This window comes from Rhipicephalus microplus, chromosome 3 (genome assembly GCF_043290135.1).
Source record: "Rhipicephalus microplus isolate Deutch F79 chromosome 3, USDA_Rmic, whole genome shotgun sequence".
Classification (NCBI taxonomy): Eukaryota; Metazoa; Arthropoda; class Arachnida; order Ixodida; family Ixodidae; genus Rhipicephalus; species Rhipicephalus microplus.
This window is the reverse complement of record NC_134702.1, coordinates 96623617-96646370: the sequence shown is the minus strand read 5'-3', so window position 1 is coordinate 96646370 and position 22754 is coordinate 96623617. Positions and strand designations below refer to the sequence as shown.

The 22754-nt window shown below is 47.7% G+C and overlaps 1 protein-coding gene across 2 annotated transcripts in view; it reads right to left on the bottom strand.

The window, feature by feature from the left end:
- Positions 1 to 22754, bottom strand: part of LOC119172225 (uncharacterized) — a 374740-nt gene that overhangs the window by 292504 nt on the left and 59482 nt on the right. For both annotated transcript variants that reach the window (XM_075890026.1, XM_037423263.2), the window contains exon 3: positions 10943 to 11219. In XM_075890026.1, coding sequence (XP_075746141.1) covers positions 10943 to 11219 — 277 coding nt within the window. The remainder of the gene's footprint in view (positions 1 to 10942; positions 11220 to 22754) is intronic.

Below are 22754 nucleotides of genomic sequence, written 5' to 3'. Positions count from 1 at the left end.
ATGACTTCGTTTCGCAGTAGCGCGTCACGTAATCAGTAGCGACTGCAATCCAGCGGTTGCCGTCACGAGACTTAGGAAAAGGTCTGAGTAGATCCATGCCAATTTGTTGGAATGGTTGTGTCGGAGGAGCGACGGGCTTTAAAAAGCCGGCTGGGCGCTGATGTGGTGCTTTACGGCACAGGCACTCGTGACACATCTTCCCGTAATGCTTCACGTCTCGACTGAGCTTAGGCCAGTAGTAGTGTTGGCGAATCCGGGACAAGGTACGTGTGAATCCCAAGTGGCCTGAGGAAGGCTCATCGTGACAGGCGGACAAGACATCGGCTCGTAACGCTGGCGAGACAACGAGCAGGTACTCAGTCGCGTAAGGGTCGAAGTTTCTTTTATAGAGGATAGTTCTGCGGACGCAGAACGATGATGACGAGCGGACGAATGCTGGTGGTGGATGCAGCGTACGGCCTTCGAGATATTCGATGAATTGTTGAAGCTCGGAATCGTTCTTCTGCTGTTCAGCCAAGTCGGATACACTAACGGCGCAGAGAAAACGGCCACCGAGATCTTGATCACCTGACGCTGTCTTAAGAGGAGCTCGGGAAAGGCAGTCCGCGTCAGTACGCTTCCGGCCAGACTTGTACACGACTGTCAAATCGAACTCCTGAAGGCGTAAGCTCCACCTGGCCAGACGTCCGGAAGGGTCTTTAATGTTCGCCAACCAGCAGAGCGCATGATGATCGGTAACAACTCTGAACGGGCGACCATACAGGTACGGTCTTAATTTAGCTATTACCCAGACAACAGCTCGGCACTCCTTTTCAGTTGTTGTGTAATTCGCCTCCGCAGATGACAAAATCCTGCTCGCATAAGCAATAGGGCGTTCGACGCCGCCTTGCCACTTGACGAGGACTGCACTAAGGCCGATGTTACTGGTGTCTGTGTATAGTTCAGTGTCGGCATATTCGTCGTAGTGTCCGAGTAAGGGCTCAGACTGGAGACGCTGCTGGAGCTCGGAGAAAGCGCGTGTTTGCTCAAGGCCCCACACGAAGGGAACGTCGTCTTTTGTCAGACGAGTGAGGGGTTCGGCGATGTTTGCGAATTTTTGCACAAATCGTCTGTAGTATGCGCAAAGGCCTAAAAATCGATGCACATCACGTTTGTTGGTAGGTGGTGGAAAATCTGCGACAGCCAATGTTTTGTCTGGGTCCTGCCGAATACCATCAGGGCTAACAAGGTGACCGAGGAACTTTAATTCGTTGTAACCAAAATGACATTTTTCTGGTTTCAGTGATTGGCCTGCCGTGCGAATTGCAGCAAACACAGATCTAAGTCACTGCAAGTGCTGCTTAAATGTTTGCGAGAAGACAACGACGTCGTCTAAGTAAACAAGGCATGCTTCCCACTTGAGACCGGAGAGCACTGTATTCATCATCCTCTGGAATGTCGCAGGGGCAGAACACAGACCGAAGGGCAGCACCTTGAATTCGTACAGGCCATCAGGCATTATGAATGCTGTTTTCTCTCGGTCGCGTTCATCAACTTCTATCTGCCAGTAGCCACTGCGTAAATCTATAGAGGAGAAGTATCGGGCGCGTCGGAGGCGGTCTAGTGAGTCGTCGATGCGCGGAAGCGGATAAACGTCTTTCTTTGTTACACTGTTGAGTTTGCGGTAATCGACGCAAAATCGGAGAGTGCCGTCCTTCTTTTTTACTAGTACGACGGGGGACGACCATAAACTGTTCGAGGGTTGTATTACGCCATCTTCGAGCATCTGCTTCACTTGAGAACGTATAGCCTCTTGTTCCTTTTGTGATACTCGGTAGGCGTGCTGGCGTGTGGGTCGCTCAGCATGGTCAGTGACAATGCGGTGCTTTACGGTTGGCATTTGTTTTATCTTGGATGTAGACGCGAAACAGTCGCTAAATATGCGGGGGATACAGCGGATTTGCTCTTTCTGCGCACATGACAGCTTCGGATTGACATCGACTGCATCGGCTACCGCGGTGTCACTTTCAACGGCTGCAGAAATTGGGGCTATCGTCGTACACGCTTCATCGCCAATGGATTCGAAATGAGCGATAGTTGTTCGCTTGGCCAAATGTTGGTATGCTCCACTAAAATTGGGGACCAACAACTCAGTCATCCCACGTTTAAATTCAATTATGCCGCGGGCACCGCAGATTTGCTGAGACAAGAGCACTGAAAGGTTGGCTTCAGCGATACCACTACTGTCATGGTCTATGTCACCCTGTACAGTAATGAACATACTGGTACGTGGCGGAAGTGTGACGGTGTCGTCGACAATGCGAAGCGCAGTCTTCTGCGGATTGGTATCTCTAGGCTTCGGGCCATAGTCGTCAGCAAACGTTACGAGGCAGTCTCGAAGATTTATAACAGCGCCGTGCTCACGAAGGAAATCCATGCCAAGGATAACTTTCCGGGAGCGTTCGGGAAGCACAACGAACGAAGCAATGAACGTCGACTCATAGATTTGCAGCCTTGCGGTGCATCTCCCGATTGGTGTCAAGAGATGACCACCGGCTGTCCGAAGGTTTGGTCTATGCCCCCAAGGAGTCGTGACTTTTCTGAGTTCAGCCACAAGTTCAGCGCTGATAACTGAGTAGTCGGCCCCTGTGTTGACCAGAGCAGTCACTGGATGGTTGTCGACACGAACGGCAATGTCAGCAGAAATGGGTTCGTCAGCGATGTGAGGTGTCGGCTGAAAGGAATCGTCGAAGGTTCATTTGATTGATATGTGGGGTTTAACGTCCCAAAACCACCATATGATTATGAGAGACGCCGTAGTGGAGGGCTCCGGAAATTTCGACCACCTGGAGTTCTTTAACGTGCGCCCAAATCTGAGCACACGGGCCTACAACATTTCCACCTCCATGAATCGTCGAAGGTCGGCGGATGAGTCAAGGGAGGCTGTTTTGACGATAGCTTAACAGCGGTCCCACCCCCGGAGGCCGCTGATTCTAGTTTCCCCGGCATGGACTTGGGGACCTAGCGGATCTTCCCGCCACATTGGCGAAAGCGGAGTATTGATTCGCGGACGTAGAGCGCCGAGGAGACGGAGAGCGTGATTGGCGTCGCTGAAGATTCGAAGACGGTACACTTGCCAAGTATTCTGCGATGGCGCGGGGTCGTTCACCGACCTAGGCTGACGAGCGTTTGGCCGAAATCCAGGTAGGCCCATCTGTCTGTACGAGCACTCCCGGTACAAGTGACCTGGCTCACCACAGTGGTAGCATAGTGGCCGATTGTCGGAAGCGCGCCACACGCTAGATTTCCGCAAATTAGGTCGCGGATTCTCATAGTGTGGTGGGCCCGAGAAGTATTGCGGCATCTGCAGGCAAGTCGGCCGTTGGTTTTCGTAGTGCGGCAGGCCCGAGAAGTGCTGGGGCGTCGGCAGGCTGGTCGGTCGTTGGTTTTCATAGCGTGGCCCGTCCGAGAAGTGCTGTGGCGTCTGCAGGCTAGTCCGTCGGGGGAAATAGCTGACTGCCGGTGCAGGAGTACGTACAGCTTCCGCATACGTTAGCAGAGGAGCTTCGGTTGGTGTCACAGGTCCCGTTAATTCGGGAGGCGATCGCCGGGCTAGTTCCAAGGACCGAAGTATCGGCCCCCCGAACCGCACCACGAAAGCGTGGACAATTTGGAAGTGGTCCTTTTAGGCGCGCCAGCGGACACCGGCTGTGGCCCAAAGAACAAGTCAGAGCCGAGAGTTGATAAACAAAACAAAATTATATTCTCAATAATGGCAGATCAAAAGCAATACACAAGTATGCACCCACCACAATATTTGCATACAATATCTCACCAATCAAACAACGTACTACACAGTACAATCAGCCACACTCGAAACAACGGACACAGACAACAATACGCACTACAATGCAGTCGCATGCATCGAACAACCAAGACGCCTTAAGACTAAAGAGTTAGTAAACTTATTCAGTCCAAAGTTCTTGGAACAAAAGTCTGAATGATACTCTTCCGAGAATCACTCACTCAAAGTCCAGCGTTGTTGTCATTCCGCTGTCCCCGAAGTTTCTCTTCCAGGAAACCTCGCGTCTTCAATTGGCCGCTCTCCAAGCACCAAACTTCTTCGCCGGAAACACGTCGGCTTCACACACGCAGCTGTTGCCACGCGTCTTCGCTCGATAGCGGTAGACACACGCTCTTGCCTGTAGCTCGAGCCTTCACCCCTCAGGTGGAAATCCTCTTCTCCTGCTTTGTCACTGCGGACAATACCTTCGCCGACTACACGGCGGAATACCCTACGTGCGCTGTGGCGCTAACTTCCGTCTCTTCCTGATCTCCCATCTCCGCTGCTTGGCTAAATACCTTCCGCGCGCGATTCCAGAAAATTCTTATCATTTCGTCGGCGCGATGCGCAGCGAAGGCTGGGGGAAAGTGCGAGACGGTACGAGGGCCGTCCGCGACGGATGACTCAACCCGGCATCACCACGCCCCTTTCCATCTAGAACATTCGAGGGCTTGCTCGGGCGCCAATGAGAGGAGGTTCGTCGGCGAACCCACGCTTCCGAGGGGAGAAGGACGCGCGCCCGGGGAGTCTTTGGTTGTTTGTTTTCTTTGGTTTTTTTTATCGTTGACCTCGCGGCGACACTCCGACGTTTCGTCGCGAAAATTTGGCGGCACGCCCTTTTTGAGCGCTCGTTTTGTGACAGTTGGAGGTGGCGTTAATGGTCGTACCAGCTGCCGCACCTCTTCATGGACGACGTTTGTCAGAGCAGCCACTTGAGGCTGTGAAGGCACTGCGTGAAGCTTTTGCAGCTCGTCGCGTACAATGCTACGAACTAGCTCAGCAAGGTCTCTCACGCTCGTGACATCGGGTGTTGCCAAGGGTGCTGACAGACATGCAAGGTTGTCGGACCGCTCATACTGCGAAGACCGCTGTCTTACCATTCGCTCCATTGTCGTCGCTTCACGGAGGAATTCCGCTAAGGTAGCTGGCGGGTTTCGTACAAGTCCTGCAAACAGCTGCTCCTTGATACCCCGCATAAGAATGCGTACCTTTTTGTCTTCTGTCATTGCAGAATCTGCTCGACGGAACAGACGAGACCTCTCCTCATCGAACATGGCCACGCTTTCGTTTGGTCTTTGATTGCGAGAATTGAGGAGACGTTCAGCTTGTTCTTTCCGGTCGGCGCTACCATACGTGTTCAGCAGCAGAGTGCAAAACACCGGCCAGGTTGTCAGGGCCACCTTGTGGTTCTCGAACCAAATACGCGCCGAATCCTCCAGGTAGAAATAGACATACCACAGTTTTCGGTGCTCCTCCCACTCGTTGGCGACGGTGACTCGATCGTATTGGTCCAGCCAGTCTTCAACGTCTTCGTAGGGCTCCCCATGGAAGGGCTTTGGGGTTCGAGGGGCCGGTGGCCATGGAGATGGCGGAGCCGCGGTCTGTTCAGTCTGGCTTGCAGTTGTCGCACTTGCCATGGTTATGGAGCGTTCCGGAAGAGGGCCGAATTGGGGTGGTAGGCCTAGTTGCCGCCGACTGCGTCGAAGGTTGGCTGTTTCTACCAAGGCGTCGATGTTGGGGCCAAGCTCTTTCTCATGGTAACAGTGCATAGCCTATTAGTGTCACGTTACACCGTAACAGTAACCTGTAGATAATGGCACACAAGGACGTCAAACTCATTCGAACAACGGCAGTACGACTATTTTTTTTCTGCACGCGCATCTTTGTCCTCTTCTGAACAGCGGCACATACAAGCATGCCAGCATCTGTGGAAATAATACTTTCAGAACTTGTACTAGTGGCAATATCAATCAATCAATTATGGTATGACATGATTGCGTGGCGAACACAAGCGACAGACCCTAACATGAAATTCATGACATGCCTGTCATGTAACAACATGACTACATGCCACGCTCATGATGTGCTGGTGGCCGTTTCGCTAGCTTCACAAGTACCAAACTCGGTATTACCTGATCCGAACGGGCGACATAGGTAAATGACACATCCAAACATGATAACCATGACATTCGTGTTATGTTAGAATATGACTACACGCCACAGTCAAGGCGCCTATACATTTAGACGTGACGTGGTGCGCGTGCTCACCAGCGTTCATCTCGTCGCGTCACGCCGGCGTTGCCACGCCAGGCGCCAGTCATGCCATATACTAGCAGGCGAGCGCCGCGATGCGTTGCTTTGACGCATGCGTGTTTCAGCGCGTCCAGCGTCCCTCCGTCACGAAAAGAGGGAGACGCAGTGTTGTCTGGGTAACGCATTGGCGCGAAATGCAGCATTTCGCATTTCGTGCCGACTGCCGTCGGGCCGCGTGACGGACACTGGTCGTGCTGGTCGCGCCTGGCGTCAGACTATAGAGCTCTCGCGTTTCGCTAACGTGGCGTCGCTGTGCCCAGTCTGCGCACGCGTCAACGCTACATTGGAGTATACTGGGCCCTTCATGACGCACTCGCGGCCGTATTGCTAGCTCCACATTTACCGACTTTGGTATTATGTGACATCAATGGATGACGAAAGTATATGACTGGTGCAAACATGATAATCCTGACACGCGTGTCATGTAAGAACATGACAACATACCATGCTCATAGTGTGCTCGCGACCGTTTTGCTAGCTCCACATGTAATAAATTTTGTATCACGTGACGTGAATAGATGACGAAGGTAAACGACACATCCAAACATGATAATCATGACACGGAAGTCATGTACGGCATCATTTATCGGCACCTCGTAATGTTCTGCTGACTTTAAAGTGACATGTAAGCCTTTCTCATTCGTGCTTCGCATATCATCGATTGCCACTGTACGTGAGATCTGCCAATTTTCTTTAAGACGATAGTTTTTCTTGAAATACTTGAACGTGAAAACTTTTGTCTGTGTTTAGAAAAAGATTATTCCATCGTGGCGCACAACAACCCCATGGAAGCAGTGTATGTACAACAAGCATAAAAGCATAAACAAATGAATAAGGACAATCCGTGTGTCTGTCTGTCTGTCTGTCTGTCTGTCTGTCTGTCTGTCTGTCTGTCTGTCTGTCTGTCGGTCTGTCGGTCGGTCGGTCGGTCGGTCGGTCTGTCGGTCGGTCGGTCGGTCGGTCGGTCGGTCGGTCGGTCGGTCAGTCGGTCGGTCTGTCTGTGAACCGATTTAGGCACCCGGCGAAAGTCTTAAGCTCTTGCTCAACGTCCAGCCATATTGATTTAGCGGCTGCGTTCATACTTGTGAACATTGTCGATCAAAAGGAAATATTACGCACATCTCAGCCATAATGTCAACATAGAAGTATTAGATGATGTGTTTCTTTACTATAAAATACATAAGTACGTAATTCTAACAACCAAGTGCTTATAAGTCTGCGCTGAAAACGCGACGCTATGTACGAAAGAACGCTGGCAAAAGACTATTGTCTTTCGACAATATTTCCAGTGAAGCCCCAGATAAACGGACTTTTTTGTTTCTTACTCGGTGAATTGATCCTGCCCCACCACCTACCAAAAGATTTTCGCCCCTCACCTGGTTTTCCACAGCCTCCGTGATCACCCCACCTGCGACCAAGTGATCACGTCGTGTGACGACGACGGCATGTGACATCGCGCGATTTCGTAGAGGCATCATTATCAGAACAAATTTTGGAATCTTTTAATCCCATGATAGCATTATAAGAGGATGGCATTCCGGGACGACACGGATTATCGCAAATAGAGCCATCTAGGTTGTCTTTTAGGCGCTTAAAAAGAACATTACTATTATATATGCACTATGTGACGTGTCGTCTGATTATCCTGTGTGCTTTTCACAATTTTAAAATGGCGTTCATGAAAAGGCGACATCAGCAACTTTCAAGACATGCAACCTACTGCAGCACCGCAGCCACAACAGCGGTGAAGAAGGCAGAACGCAATCAATCGCGACGCCTAGTGCAAGGTTACCAACGTGGGCAACCGGATGCTTGCAATAACTATACTACCTGCTTGAGCGAGCTTGTTTTTTGCTGGTCGATTTACCTCGCGGGACGTTCCACGCCGGATTTTGTTCTCTCGTGGATTGGGCACACCGCTCGAGACCTACCAGTGGAATTCGCCATCATGTTCATTTCACTCGGGAACGCGTCGCTGTTTTCTGCATCGGTTAGCGCAATGGATCGCAACACGGTTATTGTTGCGAATTTCTGCTGTATCATACTACAAGAACGTGCACGGTGTTTTCCTCCTCTTCGTTAAATTAAAAGGGCAGTTATTTCCCTACTGTGATACAGATATGCTTGTTATGCTAAATAGTAAGATGCTGTCAACACACACTGTACATTGTTTGCGCAGTATACAGAGTGAGGAGAAGTTGTTCACACTTAGTGCTGAAAACGCCAAGTGAAACTGGCATTTCATCAGCAATGTGCAGTTAGTGAAATGTAACAACAGAAATCAGGGCTCTTAAAGGTTTCATAAGAACACTAGACCGGACACAAGACTGTATTCTAGCGAAGCCACTATAATACGTGGTTATTGTGTATATGCTAAACTTATTTCTTTCCCAATCGTCACGTTTATACACTCCACTTTTTTTTCTCTTTTCCAATGCGCACAGTAGCAAACTAGAGCGCAGTAGCTCAAGCCAAGCTCTCTGGTTTTCAAAGCTCACAGCTTCCCTCATGCCTCGGCCTCAGGTGGCTCCAAGGCCACCCTCATCTACTTTTAAATGCGAAACATTCCTTAGCAAACTTCGGCAACTTTGAGCGTATCTATCTATCTATCTATCTATCTATCTATCTATCTATCTATCTATCTATCTATCTATCTATCTATCTATCTATCTATCTATCTATCTATCTATCTATCTATCTATCTATCTATCTATCTATCTATCTATCTATCTATCTATCTATAGCCGCTTACGTTTGGGTGCTCTCGTAGTCACCCCTTCAACTTGTCGTGAACCAAAATTAGCATGAGAGGGTAAAATGACTTGACGAATATGACGTGCTCTCAAGACATGAACAATGCCACAATCCCGTCACGTACGTCGTCATACACTTCCCATTACACAGTGGCACATACCCACGAGTGGGTATGTGCCAAGGGTATGCGGGTATGTGTCACAGGTGATTGACGCTTAGTATCTACCCAGGAACGACGAGAACGCAGATGGGAAATTTTAACGCGTAATTGTTGAGAAATAACCGATATCGGTAGCGTTGTTCCGACAATTGGAAGGAATAAATGTCGATGTCCCAGCTGGAGTCAAACCCAAGCATTCTGCGTGGCAACGAGGCATTTTACGCCTGAGCTACGCCAGGTCTCGAAACTACTTTTCAAATAGAGACTAATCTTCATGAAACGTCAATAGTGGTTGCAGTGCTGCCTACCTAAATTTATAAACATTACATATGTACTCCTTTGATACGGCAGTGAGGCCTGGTCGACGTAAATTGTGGTTAGTTGCCACGCCTTGAAGTTCAGAGTGTCCAGGGCCTGCATGCTCGCGAGCATGAGCGCTTCATATCAGCGCCCGGTGTTGCTAATACGCATGTTCCAGTTGGCATCGTTGCGCAAGTGAAAACAAGTGGTTATATAAACATCTGCAAGCCTTCAACATATGTGTGTGCGTGCAACACTGGTACCTATATTTAGCGTGATTTTATGACGTGTCGCTCAATAAAAAAATCACAGCATATCCACGGAGTGAATGATGATGAGTAAGGTGAAGCGTCCGTCAGTCCGTCCATGCTTCCGTCCGTTCGCGCGACCATACACGCGTCCATCCTTGCATCCGTCCTTCTGTCCGTGCATCTGTCCGTCCGTGCGTCCGTCCGTCCGTGAGTCTTTTCATCCATCTGTCTGTCAGTCTGTTCGTGCGTCCATCTAGTGAACACTCCAAGTACCACCATCTCCCATCTCGCATCCCCTGTGGCACATACGCGCTCTAGAGCCGGTATGTGCCACCGGTGTCTACGTACTATCACATACATACAAGGGATGAACAGACCCGCGCCTTAAGGAGCGTCGCCCCTAAAATTGCAACATGGTCACCTTTTTTTCACATGCTTCGCATAACGTCCATTCCCAGGTACGTGGGATCTGCCAAGGTTTCTTCGATGTTTTGAATGATTCGATAAGTTGATGCATTGAACCTCCTGCAGCCCCCCCCCCCCCCCGAAAACTTTCTGCATCTAAAGTGGTTTCACAACACCTCCAGGACAGTACGAATTGTAATATGACTTACGCCGTAGTTCTGCAAACCGTGGCACCACGCTCGACGCGCCTTTCGTATACGTCTCTGCGAGGACACAAAGCTTTTGAGTAAGTCACGAGCTGGGTAGTTGGTGAATGGTTATCGCAGAAGGACTGACAGTGCCACAGTTAGAATACAGACAGCACAAAAAAGTGCCGCCATATCCCCGAAGTGAATGATCATGAGTGGGCGAAGCTCCGGAGGTAACTCTGGTAAAGCATGCATCCTCCGTACATTTTGCCCACTCGATTTTATTACAACGCTCCCCCTAGCGTACGTCGTCACAGTAAATCGAACGATTGCCTTCCACCAATGACACGTGCTATATGTGAGATCATTCTTATTTTATAACATCTTGCAACTTTTAATCATCAGCTACAAGTACCGCCATCTAGTGAACACTGCAAGAACTAAACAAGAAGTGGCTACATACAGAGGACGGTACCGCCATCTAGTGAGCACTACAAGAACTAAACGAGAGGTGGCTACTTACAGGGGAAGCACAGCCCACGCCTTAAGCTTCGCCCTTAAAAACGACACTGTGATTTGTCTTTTTCCTCTGCTGTCCATATTCGAACTCTACGGCGCTGTTAAAATTTCTACGGTGTTCATAGCTTTTTTACACATAGCTTTAGATCCTAATAGGCTTTCGCCTTCACGCTGATAGAATAATCTAAGCATCCACCGTAATTCTTATTTCAGAGTTCCAGTCACTGACCTGCACGATGGCGACTATGGGCAGCTGGAAGCGGACGATATAGTGGGCACCCTGGGCTCTCCGATCGGCGAGCGATGGACTCTGGGCACTGGCGCGCAGCAGGGCATCGCGCAGAGTGGCCGCCAGGTCCTCGAGCTTCAGGGCGAGCTCGTCCAAGGACTCGACGTCGCGTCGCAGCTTGGCGTCGTCCGAAAACGTCGGCTCGGCGCCGTCGTACGCGTCGTCGGTGTCCGTGGCATTCGTGTTGTCGTCGCTGAGGCCCAACGTGTGACGCAGGCTGCGCAAGAAGGCACCGAATAAACGCTGCGTTATATCGCCGTCACACGCAATCTCCTGCATAACCGCGGTGCTGATTTTTGTTAGTAAATCGGTAGGGCCAAGACTAGAAGAAAAGGGAGGATAATCATGAAAGAAATAATTTATTAACTAAAAGTTTATTGTAGCGCCACTGTCGATGATGCCTACTGGTATAAGTGGTGAAGTACTGTTTAAACTCTTTGAACTTGTTCAAAATTATAAGCACTTTGAGTCCGATGGTCAGCACTTCCTTCAGATTAGTGGCACTGCAATTGGCACAACAATAGCCCCAAACTTCACGAACAGTTTCACGGCAACACTCGAAATTCCATTTATTGAAGGGCGCACATTAAAACAAGTCTAATATAGGAGATTCTTGGACAGAATATTTATGACATGTAACCACGATGAGGCAATTCTTCTCGGTTTCATAGAGGATTTCAACAAGCTTTACCCCCGCCCCCCGGCATATGCGATGAAAAAAAAAAGAAAAGTATGGAAGCTAACTTACTGAGACAAATATTCAATTTATCACCTTACTCTATTTGAAATACAGGAGGAAGACCAGAGATGTAAGAAGTAAATAGTGATTGAAGGAAAAATATCATGTTCATTTTTTTTAGCTGAGGTTGCAGTTTAGAAGCAGCCCATTATTGTAACGACGTTGCATTTATTGCCTGTCTAATTTTTGAGCATGCTTGAACAGTGCGTAGGCTTCGAAAAGAGAACTACAAAATAGCATATATAGAAAAATGACGTGCGATATTATACGCGGAAGAACGCACACTCCTGGCAGCCGCATATCTTCGTTTTCCATCCTACGCCAATTACAGATTGGCGATGATCGTAAACACAAACTACGCACGCTTCGATTCGTTCGCTTAGATGTGAGTCTCTACGCACTATGCACTGCATGAAGACTACTACGAAAAATACACAGTTCATATTGGCACGTAGAAACCAGTGTGCAGTGTGCAGTAATTGTGAAGTAACGCTGTTACCTGTGACGTACACATATGCGAATACTTTCCTCCCATATTTTACATCACTCAGGCGGTCGCTGGGGACCTCGGTCACCAAGCTGCATAGGTCGGTGAACTCACTCATGAGTCGAGTCAGTCAGACTCAGATCAAGCCGCGAGCCTGAGTATGAGTGAGTCCGGATGAGTAATATTTTTGTGAGTCTGATATATTGATTGATATGTGGGGTTTAACGTCCCAAAACCACCATATGATTATGAGAGACGCCGTAGTGGAGGGCTCCGGGAATTTGGACCACCTGGGGTTCTTTAACGTGCACGCAAATCTGAGCACACGAGCCTACAACATTTCCGCCTCCATCGGTAATGCAGCCGCCGCAGCCAGGATTCTATCCCACGACCTGTGGGTCAGCAGCCGAGTACCTTAGCCAACAGACCACCGTGGCGGAGCTTTTGTGATTCTGAGTCAGAGTGAGTTCAGCTGAAGAACATTTTCGTGAGTGCGAGCCCGAGTGAGTCCGGTTCAGCAAAATGTTCGTGAGTCTCAGTGCGAGTTAGTTCAAAGCTCAAAATATATTTCACGAGCAAGTCTGAGTGAGCTCCACAAGTTTTGCCGACATGCCCGGCCGGCATCTCGTTTCTGTTCAGATTATTCTTTTCATCGCTGGCTCGTGTCTCAGCGCGAGATTAATTTCAGAACTACTCATGCTTCCCGAGACGTTCGACTACGTATACGTACTCCAACTTACTCGACGATCGAGACACCAGTACAGCCATAGAAGTGCGCACAACAAGGGCAATGGAAAGGAAGGGGGGTGGAGACGCTTTCCTTCATACTTCGTCCCTTCACTGCTTTCTGATCATAAGAGCCTCGCTGGGAGGGTGTCGGGAATACCGGAGAGAAAGACAGGTGAAGCATCAGTACTCCCCCCCCCCCTTCACCGAGAACCGTAGACACGCCTACAATTACGCAGTACATACTCGTGCCTGTTCCCACATGCCATACTGCTTTTTCAGCCATCTGAGCGCTCTCTCTTAACTCACCTAATCACGCGGTCTGATGTGCACAGGTTTACATATATATGTTTAATAGAAAGAGACAGACAGAACAAGACAGAGAAGCTATTTCTTGTATTTCTTATAGGCACGTTAGTCATCCTTCTCAACCAACTTTACCCAGAGCTTTTGCACATGACAGCCTCGATAGGAACCTCAGTCGGCCGGTTGGTCGAAGTGCTTCGAAAAAAAAAAACGTTTACGTCACTCAACCTACCTCATTCCCGGGCATATAAAAAGCCAAACTATACGGCGTCAGTGGGAAACGAAATCGTTCCTTCGCTCGGTTTCTCGACTTCGGAGCGAGAATTTTCGATTACGGGCGTGCGTGGGACGCAAACAAATACGCGTACCACACGGAAGCCGCCCGGAGTTGTCGAAACACCGCGCCTGACGCATTTACCTGTTTTATATGTTTGCTCTTGTGGAGCGCCCCAAATCTACGCCGAACGCGCAAAAGGTATTTCTCGTCACTTCTTCGGGGTCTTTTCAATCACCCGGCAGCAGCCTCTTGAACGCGCGCTTCGTTGGGCCTCTTCTATCGTTATTTCTCCAGGACGACAGGGCAATGGCAGGATTCTGGCTGTCTTTCAGTGCGACCAGGAGCGTGATGATGTAGGCGCGTCTTGTTTTTTTTTTCTTTTTTTGTTGCGTCAGCTGTAGGATCAAGCGGAAAATTTTCGAAATTATGGCTACATCGAAACACCACTTCTGTACAGACAGACGCGCGCACACACACATGCACGAACGCACATACAAGCACTCACGCACGCACGTACGCACATATGCCCGCACGCACGCGCAAACACTCTTGCACGAACGTAGGCACCCACACCAACGCATGCACGCGCACACACACACTCAAGCACGCACACCCACGCACACGCCATGTTTGTACACAATTAGCGTGAGCCGGACGGAATACAAGTCGAGACTGATAATGTACGAGTGCCACCTAACAACTTTCAGAAGCTCCTAGACACTTAGACTCTTCTTTATCAATAAGAAGGACGATGAATGTGCGAAGCAGGTACGCTCAACCATTTCTTTGGCGTCAGCTAAATGTTTTTGAACACGCATGTTCTTTGTTTTTGTTGCGTTTTTTCCTCAACAATTTCAGTTGTTAGACTGCGCTCGTACTGTGTCCTTGTCGTCTTGTGCTCCTTGATGCTCGTACTGGTTTTTACGAGCATGCATCGCTTCCAAGCTGCTCACCTTCCTAACTTACACTTAAGCAGTGTTATATGTATGAATTGCACAACTTGCGCAACTACAATTCCTGCCTGTCTTGGATTGGAGTCTTTACTAGCCTCTATTTTTGCCAAGCTCAAGCACCTTCACCTTGAGTTCTTCGGCAGTCACGGACAGGTGATTTACCTTTCGTGAATTGCGCTCATCTTCAATGTTTGGAAACCTCCCCGCTTGTGGACCACGGCAGCCTTTGCTCGAATCTTTGCACTCGAGGGTCGACTTGCGTGGAAAGCGGGTGTTCTACCACAGAGTCACTCGGCTGCTGACTCGCAGGTCACAGGATCAAATCCCGGCTTCGAGGGCTGCTTTTTCGATGGAGGCTCACGTCCTCAGACTTCGGTGAACGTTAAAGAACACCTGGTTGTCTGAATTTCCGGATCCCTCATTTACGGCATCTCTGGTTTAAACTTAAACAGCGCCGCTGTTTGAAAAGCGATATCGTGCGGGAGAAGCTTAACGAAGGTGAAGCGCTGATCTGAAAGCAAGTGCGACGACCTGCAGCGTCGCACTTGGCGAAAATAAAGAAAAGGCGTTCTTAGAAGAGATGGTTAGTAGCACATCTCGAAAGTGATAACACCCCCTTAAGCTATAAACGAAATGGTGCACCGCAGGCTCAAGTGTGGCGCGCCGTTAGTATTCACCTCTAAAGTGGAGAGATATTATCATGATATCGGTGTTCCACTCGGCGAACATTCTTAATGTATGCTTTCGAACACGGCAAAGCGACAAAACGAACAACCACAGCACAACTCAATACCCGAGGTAACTGCCTCACACAGGGGCGACAGGCACTCACTCAATGTCATCTTTTTTTCTTTTTGTTTTGTACTTTTACTGCTCACGTGACTACCGATAAGCACACGAATTTCAGACAAAGAAAGTCCGCCTGCCGCGCATCACACACACACACACACACACACACACACACACACACACACACACACATATATATATATATATATATATATATATATATATATATATATATATATATATATGCAAGCAAAAGCAGTAGATTGAGGCACATTCGTTCTCACCTAATTAGAACGATGCCGCGGGCAGACACTAACACCGAGCTGGAGTTTTTCATAAGCAGACGATAATAAGCGAACTGGTAGAAGGTAAGATAGAGTAGCCATTAGTTCCATCATGCCAAGAATCCTACCAAGCGCACGGTGTTGCTTAAAAAAAAAAAGGCTAAAGAAAGCTATCCCGCTGGTACGTCTAATAAGATGGATCAAGCCAAAGAGTACCCGATAGTAAAAACAGCTGCGGTTGCCTTGGAACAAGTCACGTGGCGCTAAAGAAGTTTCATCCGCAAGACCTAACCAGTTCCGACAAGCGTGGCTAACGCGCTATAAGAACGGCCTTCACGATGCGGCTACTCAAGCGCACAAGACTCAGCAGGCGAATACGAAGTCTCGCCGTTTTTCCTTCGCGAGGCTGGGGTAGAGCACGAAGCGAACCACGAGAGTATACCGAGCAGGTGCGGATGAAGGCGTCTTACTAAGTTCTTGTCGACGCCCAGCCTTGCTTTAACTTCTCTAGGGGAGCGACATACTGGACAAATATGACCTTGTAACCGACACAGCGAGCGCTGCTTTTACCGCAACTATAGGAGCGAAATAAATGTGTCACCAGCACTTTCTTTATCCATGGCGTACGTTTAAGTTTGACATACATTTAGGTTAAAAAGAAGGATAAGTAAGACAAGAAACGAAGTCGTTAGCATAACATTTCTCACTGACATTGCCTGTTCGCGAATTCTTCCCGAACGAGTGTACACTCTAATCAGCTAGCAAGCAAACGCAATCTCGGTGACTGTTTTCCTGAAGGTTGCACTATTACGGCACGCTTACTGAACCGTAATATCTTTGCATTTCAGAACATCATATTGAGCATCTCGCCGCACCCATCTCTGAATTATAGCTGCATGGTTGACACAAATCGACCTGAGTGAGTGTAGTGAGTGTAAGCGAGTGTGAGAGTGAGTGAGTGAGTGAGTGAGTGTAATGAGTGTAAGTGTGAGAGTTTGTGTCAGTGAGTGCAAGTAAGTGTGAGTGTGAGAGAGTGAGTGAGTGTAAGTTGATGTGGGAGTGAGTGAGTGTAATTGAGCATAAGTGAGTGAGTGAGTGAGTGAGTCAGTGGGTGAGTAGTGACATGTCATTCATATCCTATGCAGCAAGGAAGTAAGAAAAAAAAAACAGTTGGAAATGCACGGAGGTTGCTCACTTCCTTGAACGGCTGGATAAATGTAAAAATTCCACGTTCTGGAAAAACCGGTGAAGGGAGCGTGCGATATTCCGTTGTTTATCGTACCACCCACCCCAAAACTGCATTAGATTGAACCTGTCTCAGCACAGAGACAGAAGCGGCAGCTTCAACTTTGCGGAATAACGGAATGACGAGATGCGAGTGGAATAATTGGCAGGAACATGAACAAAGGTTGCCCTCAGTAACTCAGCCTGTTATTGTTTACTCGACGCCATCGATAGAGCCTCATTCGTTCAGTAGGTAAACATCATTATTTGTGCACACAAATATTGCCGCATGAATTCGCGTGGTTTTCGTGTGGAAGAGGACGAAGAGGTTGGGATTGAGCCGCTTTTTAATGCCGCATGAATTCGCGTGGTTTTTCGTGTGGAAGAGGACGAAGAGGTTGGGTTGGAGCAGTTTTTTCTGGGTCAGGCCGCACTCCATCCGCACTCACAACATGTCCCAGAAATTTCAGCTCATCGTAGCCGAAATGGCACTTCTGGGGTTTTAGCGTGAGTTCGGCCGAACGAATAGCTTCCAGAACCATTCTTAGACGCTTCAGATGTTCTTCGAAACTCTCGGCAAAGATGACCACATCATCAAGGTATACAAGGCAGCTTTGCCACTTCAAGCCAGCGAGGACGGTATCCATCATTCGCTGGAATGTTGCGGGAGCCGAACAGAGGCCGAAAGGAAGAACTCTGAATTCATAAAGCCCATCGGGAGTTACAAACGCTGTCTTCTCTCTGTCTCGCTCATCGACCTCTATCTGCCAATAGCCGCTCTTCAAATCTATCGATGAAAAATACTTCGCGTGTCGTAGCCTGTCGAGAGAATCATCAACCCGTGGAAGCGGGTAGACGTCTTTTTTTGGTGACGCTATTGAGTTTCCTGTAGTCAACACAGAATCGCAGCGTTCCGTCTTTCTTCTTTACTAGAACGACTGGCGAGGACCACGGGCTGCTCGACGGTTGTATCACCCCGTCGTCAAGCATCTCCTTTACCTGCGTCTGTATAGTCTCGCGTTCTTTAGCCGAAACACGGTAAGGTTGCTGGCGGATTGGGCGAACATCATCGTCGGTAATAATTCGGTGCTTTATGAGGGGTGTTTGACCGACTCTAGATGAAGAGGCGAAGCAAGATTTAAATTCCTTCAGCAGGGTATGCAGTGCGGCCTTCTTCTCGTCCGAAAGCTTCGAACTGACGTCGATGTGGTCCAGAAACTTATCTCCATCAACCATTTTCTCGGATGCGAAGCACCCCCCTTTTAAAAAGCATCGACTCGATGCTTCTAAAAAGGGGGGGACTAATGCCGCATGAATTCGCGTGGTTTTCGTGTGGAAGAGGACGAAGAGGTTGGGATTGAGCCGCTTTTTAATGCCGCATGAATTCGCGTGGTTTTTCGTGTGGAAGAGGACGAAGAGGTTGGGTTGGAGCAGTTTTTCTTTTTTGTCCTAGCTTGACGAGCAGTTCTGCGGAAGGTTTCCTTGAGTGAGACAAGATTGGTGACAATATAAATTGCCGAGTTTTACGCGTGAAAACCCCAATATTATTATCAAATACGTCATAGAGACTCCACATAAATTTTGGCCACGTAGGTTTTACCCAAGGAGAACCAGAATCTAAGTGTAGGGGTGATTTTATCGCCTATTATCCCCATAAAAACGAGACCGCAGCGGCCACGATTCGGACCCACTTCCATTTCTTTTAGGAGCACGGAGGCCTAGCCATTAGGCCAGCCACGAAAGTTAGTGAAGCGATAACGAAGAAAAAACTGTCGCTCAAAATCTGGCGCTTTTAACCAACACTTCGTGAAAAGCAGCTTGACTTCATTTCACACCATCATTTTATACTAACAGCTTCAAAATGAGCATCACAATGACAAATTGAGTGGACCTGTAGCTTGGAACTGTAGGTCATAGACCCTACTTCTTTAACTAGGTAACGCCCGAATAATCAAGTTATGTCGTGTTGCTAAGCACTGAATTCCTGATAGGGCTTGTTTTATTAAACTCTGAGAACGTACGTGAACCTCATGCGAGTGTTTTAATGAGCTGGACCACTCTCGTTTTGCGTATTCATAAAGTAAATAGCAGCTAAATCGTTCCTATATTTTTAATGTAGTTTCAACAGGTAGACCACTTCATTGTTCTAATTTTGTTTTATCCATAGTGATGCACCGAATACCGTCAAACAAAGCCACAAGTTTTATTCAGCTTTTTATTTATTATGAACTGCGTTAGGGAGTAACGACGGTAACACTCAATGTTCGCAAAAGAAAACAAAGTTTCACTCAGCAACTCATTTCGTAAGTAACTTAGAATAACGAAGCGAACTTTGGTTAATGAACAAAGCAGAAAACCAACGTCACCACAGCTACCAACGTAACGTAGAGAGGTCAGCACTTCTCCAACGGGAGACAGAAAACGAACTCACAGCGCAGGTCTCTTCGTCAAGCGAATGAACTTCCACTTCCCACGTTAGCCTCACCTGCATTAACTGATTAGCTGCGCTCAACCGTGTTCTGCCTCACTTCGATGGAACTCTTCTCCAAAGAAGTTTTATAATTCAAGGCAGCAAAAGACTACATTCAAAACCTTTGCGCGAATCTAATGCTCTGCCAATAAAATGCCAGAATCAAAAGCGAACTAAAGAACGTAACGATAAGCAAAAACAAAGAAATCGTGGATAAAGTTCAGTGACCGACAGCACTTAATCCCCCGGCTGCCAGGACGTAACACCCTAGTACACGCGCCCGACAGCTTAAAAGCATTCGTCTTGCTCGACTAGCACGCTTAGAAACTCCAAGAATGAGTCTTTACATCCAGAGGAAAATAAGAGAAAGAAACTGCACACACGAGCGTCAAATACAGTTTATCTATATAAGAGATAAGAAGTAAGCAGAGAGATGAATATAGGCGCGGCTCTCCGCACCAGCCGCGAATCATAAGCCTGAATGATCAGCGATCCCATTTTCCGCGGATCACTTCTATATACGGAGAGACGATGGACCAGTAATGTACGTTGGCGGCGAGGGCAAGAAAAAAAGGAGAAGCGGACAAAAACGGAACAATAGCTCTCGGGAGTTATAGAGCGGCCACGTTGTCTGACTTCGCGTTCGCTCTGTTCTCCATCACTTGCCGCTGGGTCGACATGAGTGCTGTGTCTCAAAAGAGCCCGCATGTGTGAATGCTTATTCCTTCAAAGTTGAAGAAAAAGAGTTATATCTAACCCACGACGCAGCGAAGGACGAAGTACCTTTTGTTCTTCTTTGGCGGTTTTTGTTTTTTGTTTATTCTAGAAAACCAACTGTGCAACAGGAGACGGAAGAGAAAGAGATGCCGACTTAGAGAGAGAGTGAAAAGAAGTAGACACGTCTGAAAAGGGAAGTGTTGCACCAGAAAAATATTAAAAGAAATAAACAGCAAAATGAAGTACGAAGATCAGGAAAGGGCGACTAACAAGGAGATGAGAACAGATGTCCCTGAGAAGAAAGTTTGTTTGTCCATATATATATATATATATATATATATATATATATATATATATATATATATATATATATATATATATATATATATATATATATATAAACAACCTTTCTTGTGTGTGTTGGTGTGTGTGTGTCAAAGAGAGAGAGAGACTAAACGAGGACAACATTTGGAATTTCGACACGGCTCGTTCATGGAAATTTGTTCTTTTATCCCCCCCCCTCCCCCTTACCCCCGACTTCAACAAAGCCACGAGCTAGTTTTCAATACTTGACTTGGTACTTGGTTACCCTGACGTCAATTTTCAACTTGACCACAGGAGATGATTCTCCCATCCGCTTCTCCGCTACTGATACGCAGATACATACAGTAAACTTTTAATCCTATCATTATGGATGGCATATATCCGGTTAAGGAACACAAAAGGGGCTTCGAGTGGGGGAAATGAGCGTGATTCTTCAATCGTGCTAAAGAAACGACTAGGAGAGAGGTGCAGAAAGACTGAATGGCGGCGAAATGTGTGTGGCCTCATGCGCCGGTGTCGAAGAGCCAATTACAGGTCATTCAACCGTGGACGAGTGTGAAAAGCGTTCTCTCAAAATTACAATGTGTATGAACGGAAACTGTAGTCATCGGTGATAACCGCTGAATCTGACAAGAATTCGTGATAATGCTATTTCGTATTTGTGGCGTGTTAATAATATTATCTGCGGCTTTACTTCCCACAACGACGATATGATTATTAGAGACGCCGAATAGTGAAGGGCTCTGGAAATTTCGAACAGCTGGGCTTTTTTAACGTTCCTAATTTAAATACACGGGCATCAAGCATGTTCACCTCTATCGAAAATGCGACATCCGCGGCTGGGATGCGAACCCATTATCTTCGGGTGAGTAGTCGAGCCGCATAGCCGCAAGGCCACCGCGACAGGTTATCGGTGACTTAAAGGGGCCCTGCAACACTTCTTGAGCGTGGTCAGAAAATGCTGCCGATCGGTAGCAGAGGCTCCCGGAACTACGCGAGCCAAATATTATATCGCAGCACGTGGCCTAGAGTTCATAATAAATTATCAAAGTCGGCTCTACAAATAATGGAATATTCCCAAAAATCACACGTAGCAAGCCCATCTGTCAGCTATTGGCTGATTTGAACATGGCGCGCTCGCTCGTTACAGAGATCGCCGTGAAAAGGCGGTACTTGTCCACGCGTGCACGCACAATCACACTGAAAAAGCCGCGCATTCGAAGAAAAAAAAAAAGAGGGGGGAGGGCTCAAATTCACGAGGCGCGCGTGACTTTTTTGTGGCCCTGCCATCCCTCCCTGCTCAGCTTCCAGCGCTTCCCTCGCTCGGGACGAGAGAAGGGAGAATGCAATCGCACTGTGCGACAAACATTTGCAACTGCGCTCGCACTGGACTGATTCTTAAAATTTTTGCGGCGTTGAATTCGTGAGGAAAGAAGCTCTTCCAGTGAATTAATACCATGTTTACTCAAACAGCCTTTTAGGGCCCCTTTAAGGAGGTTAAGGAGATTGAGAGTTATTGAGAGTTATTTTATAGCTAGTCTGTTGAGTTGCTCGCTCGCCGTGGCTAGAGGTTGAGGTAAAAAATGCAATAGGCGATTCTGCACAGGCAAAATACCTGAATGAGGCAATGAGTGTCTGCTTCCCTCACACCGCAATGACGATTGCAGACGCGCCTAATTTGGGAAGCTGCAGCTTGAACCGCACAGCTGATTAAGTTCAAGTGACTGACAATTGGCCAGAACGTGCGACGAGATTTTGGGGGCAAATGAAAGCTCCGTGACTCGTAGTAGAGACTGATTCAAGTATTCTTTTCGCGAACAATGTAGCATTGATATTTTAAATCGCCTGTAGAAGTGTCAAAACCCGGCATGCCACGCAGCCTAGCCGGAGAGCCTTCAAGCTTGATTATGCATTAAGGGGGGAGGGGGGTAGTACTATATGCCAGCAAACACCGTGTTTTGAAAGCAATCTTTTTTTATATTATATACAGGGTCATTTGTGAAGGAGATTTTTATTTATTTATTTATTTATTTCAATACCCCAAAGGCCCCATTGGGCATTGCATAGGGCGGGGGGGATTTAAGTGAATACATACATTTCAAGCAATATGAACCGAAAACAGAATACCAAAAAGTAAACAATAAAAAAAATAGTGAGTAAATCGAATCACAGCATCAATTCAATTACGTTCACCAACATTAATCGAATACATAATCATTGGTACAATAATAATGAAAACACCTATGAAAATTACATGGAAGAACAGTGAATAAGTATCGGGAGCGAAAATAGCAGGCGAAACGAGGGCAATCAGACACAGGTCAGCCATGTTTTTCACTATGCAAATAGCCCTGAAGCATGGAGTTAAATATGGAAGGATTTGTTATTTCTGCGATGTTAGGTGGAAGAAAATTCCACTCGATTATGCGTAATGATAATGGCGAATTTTGAAACTT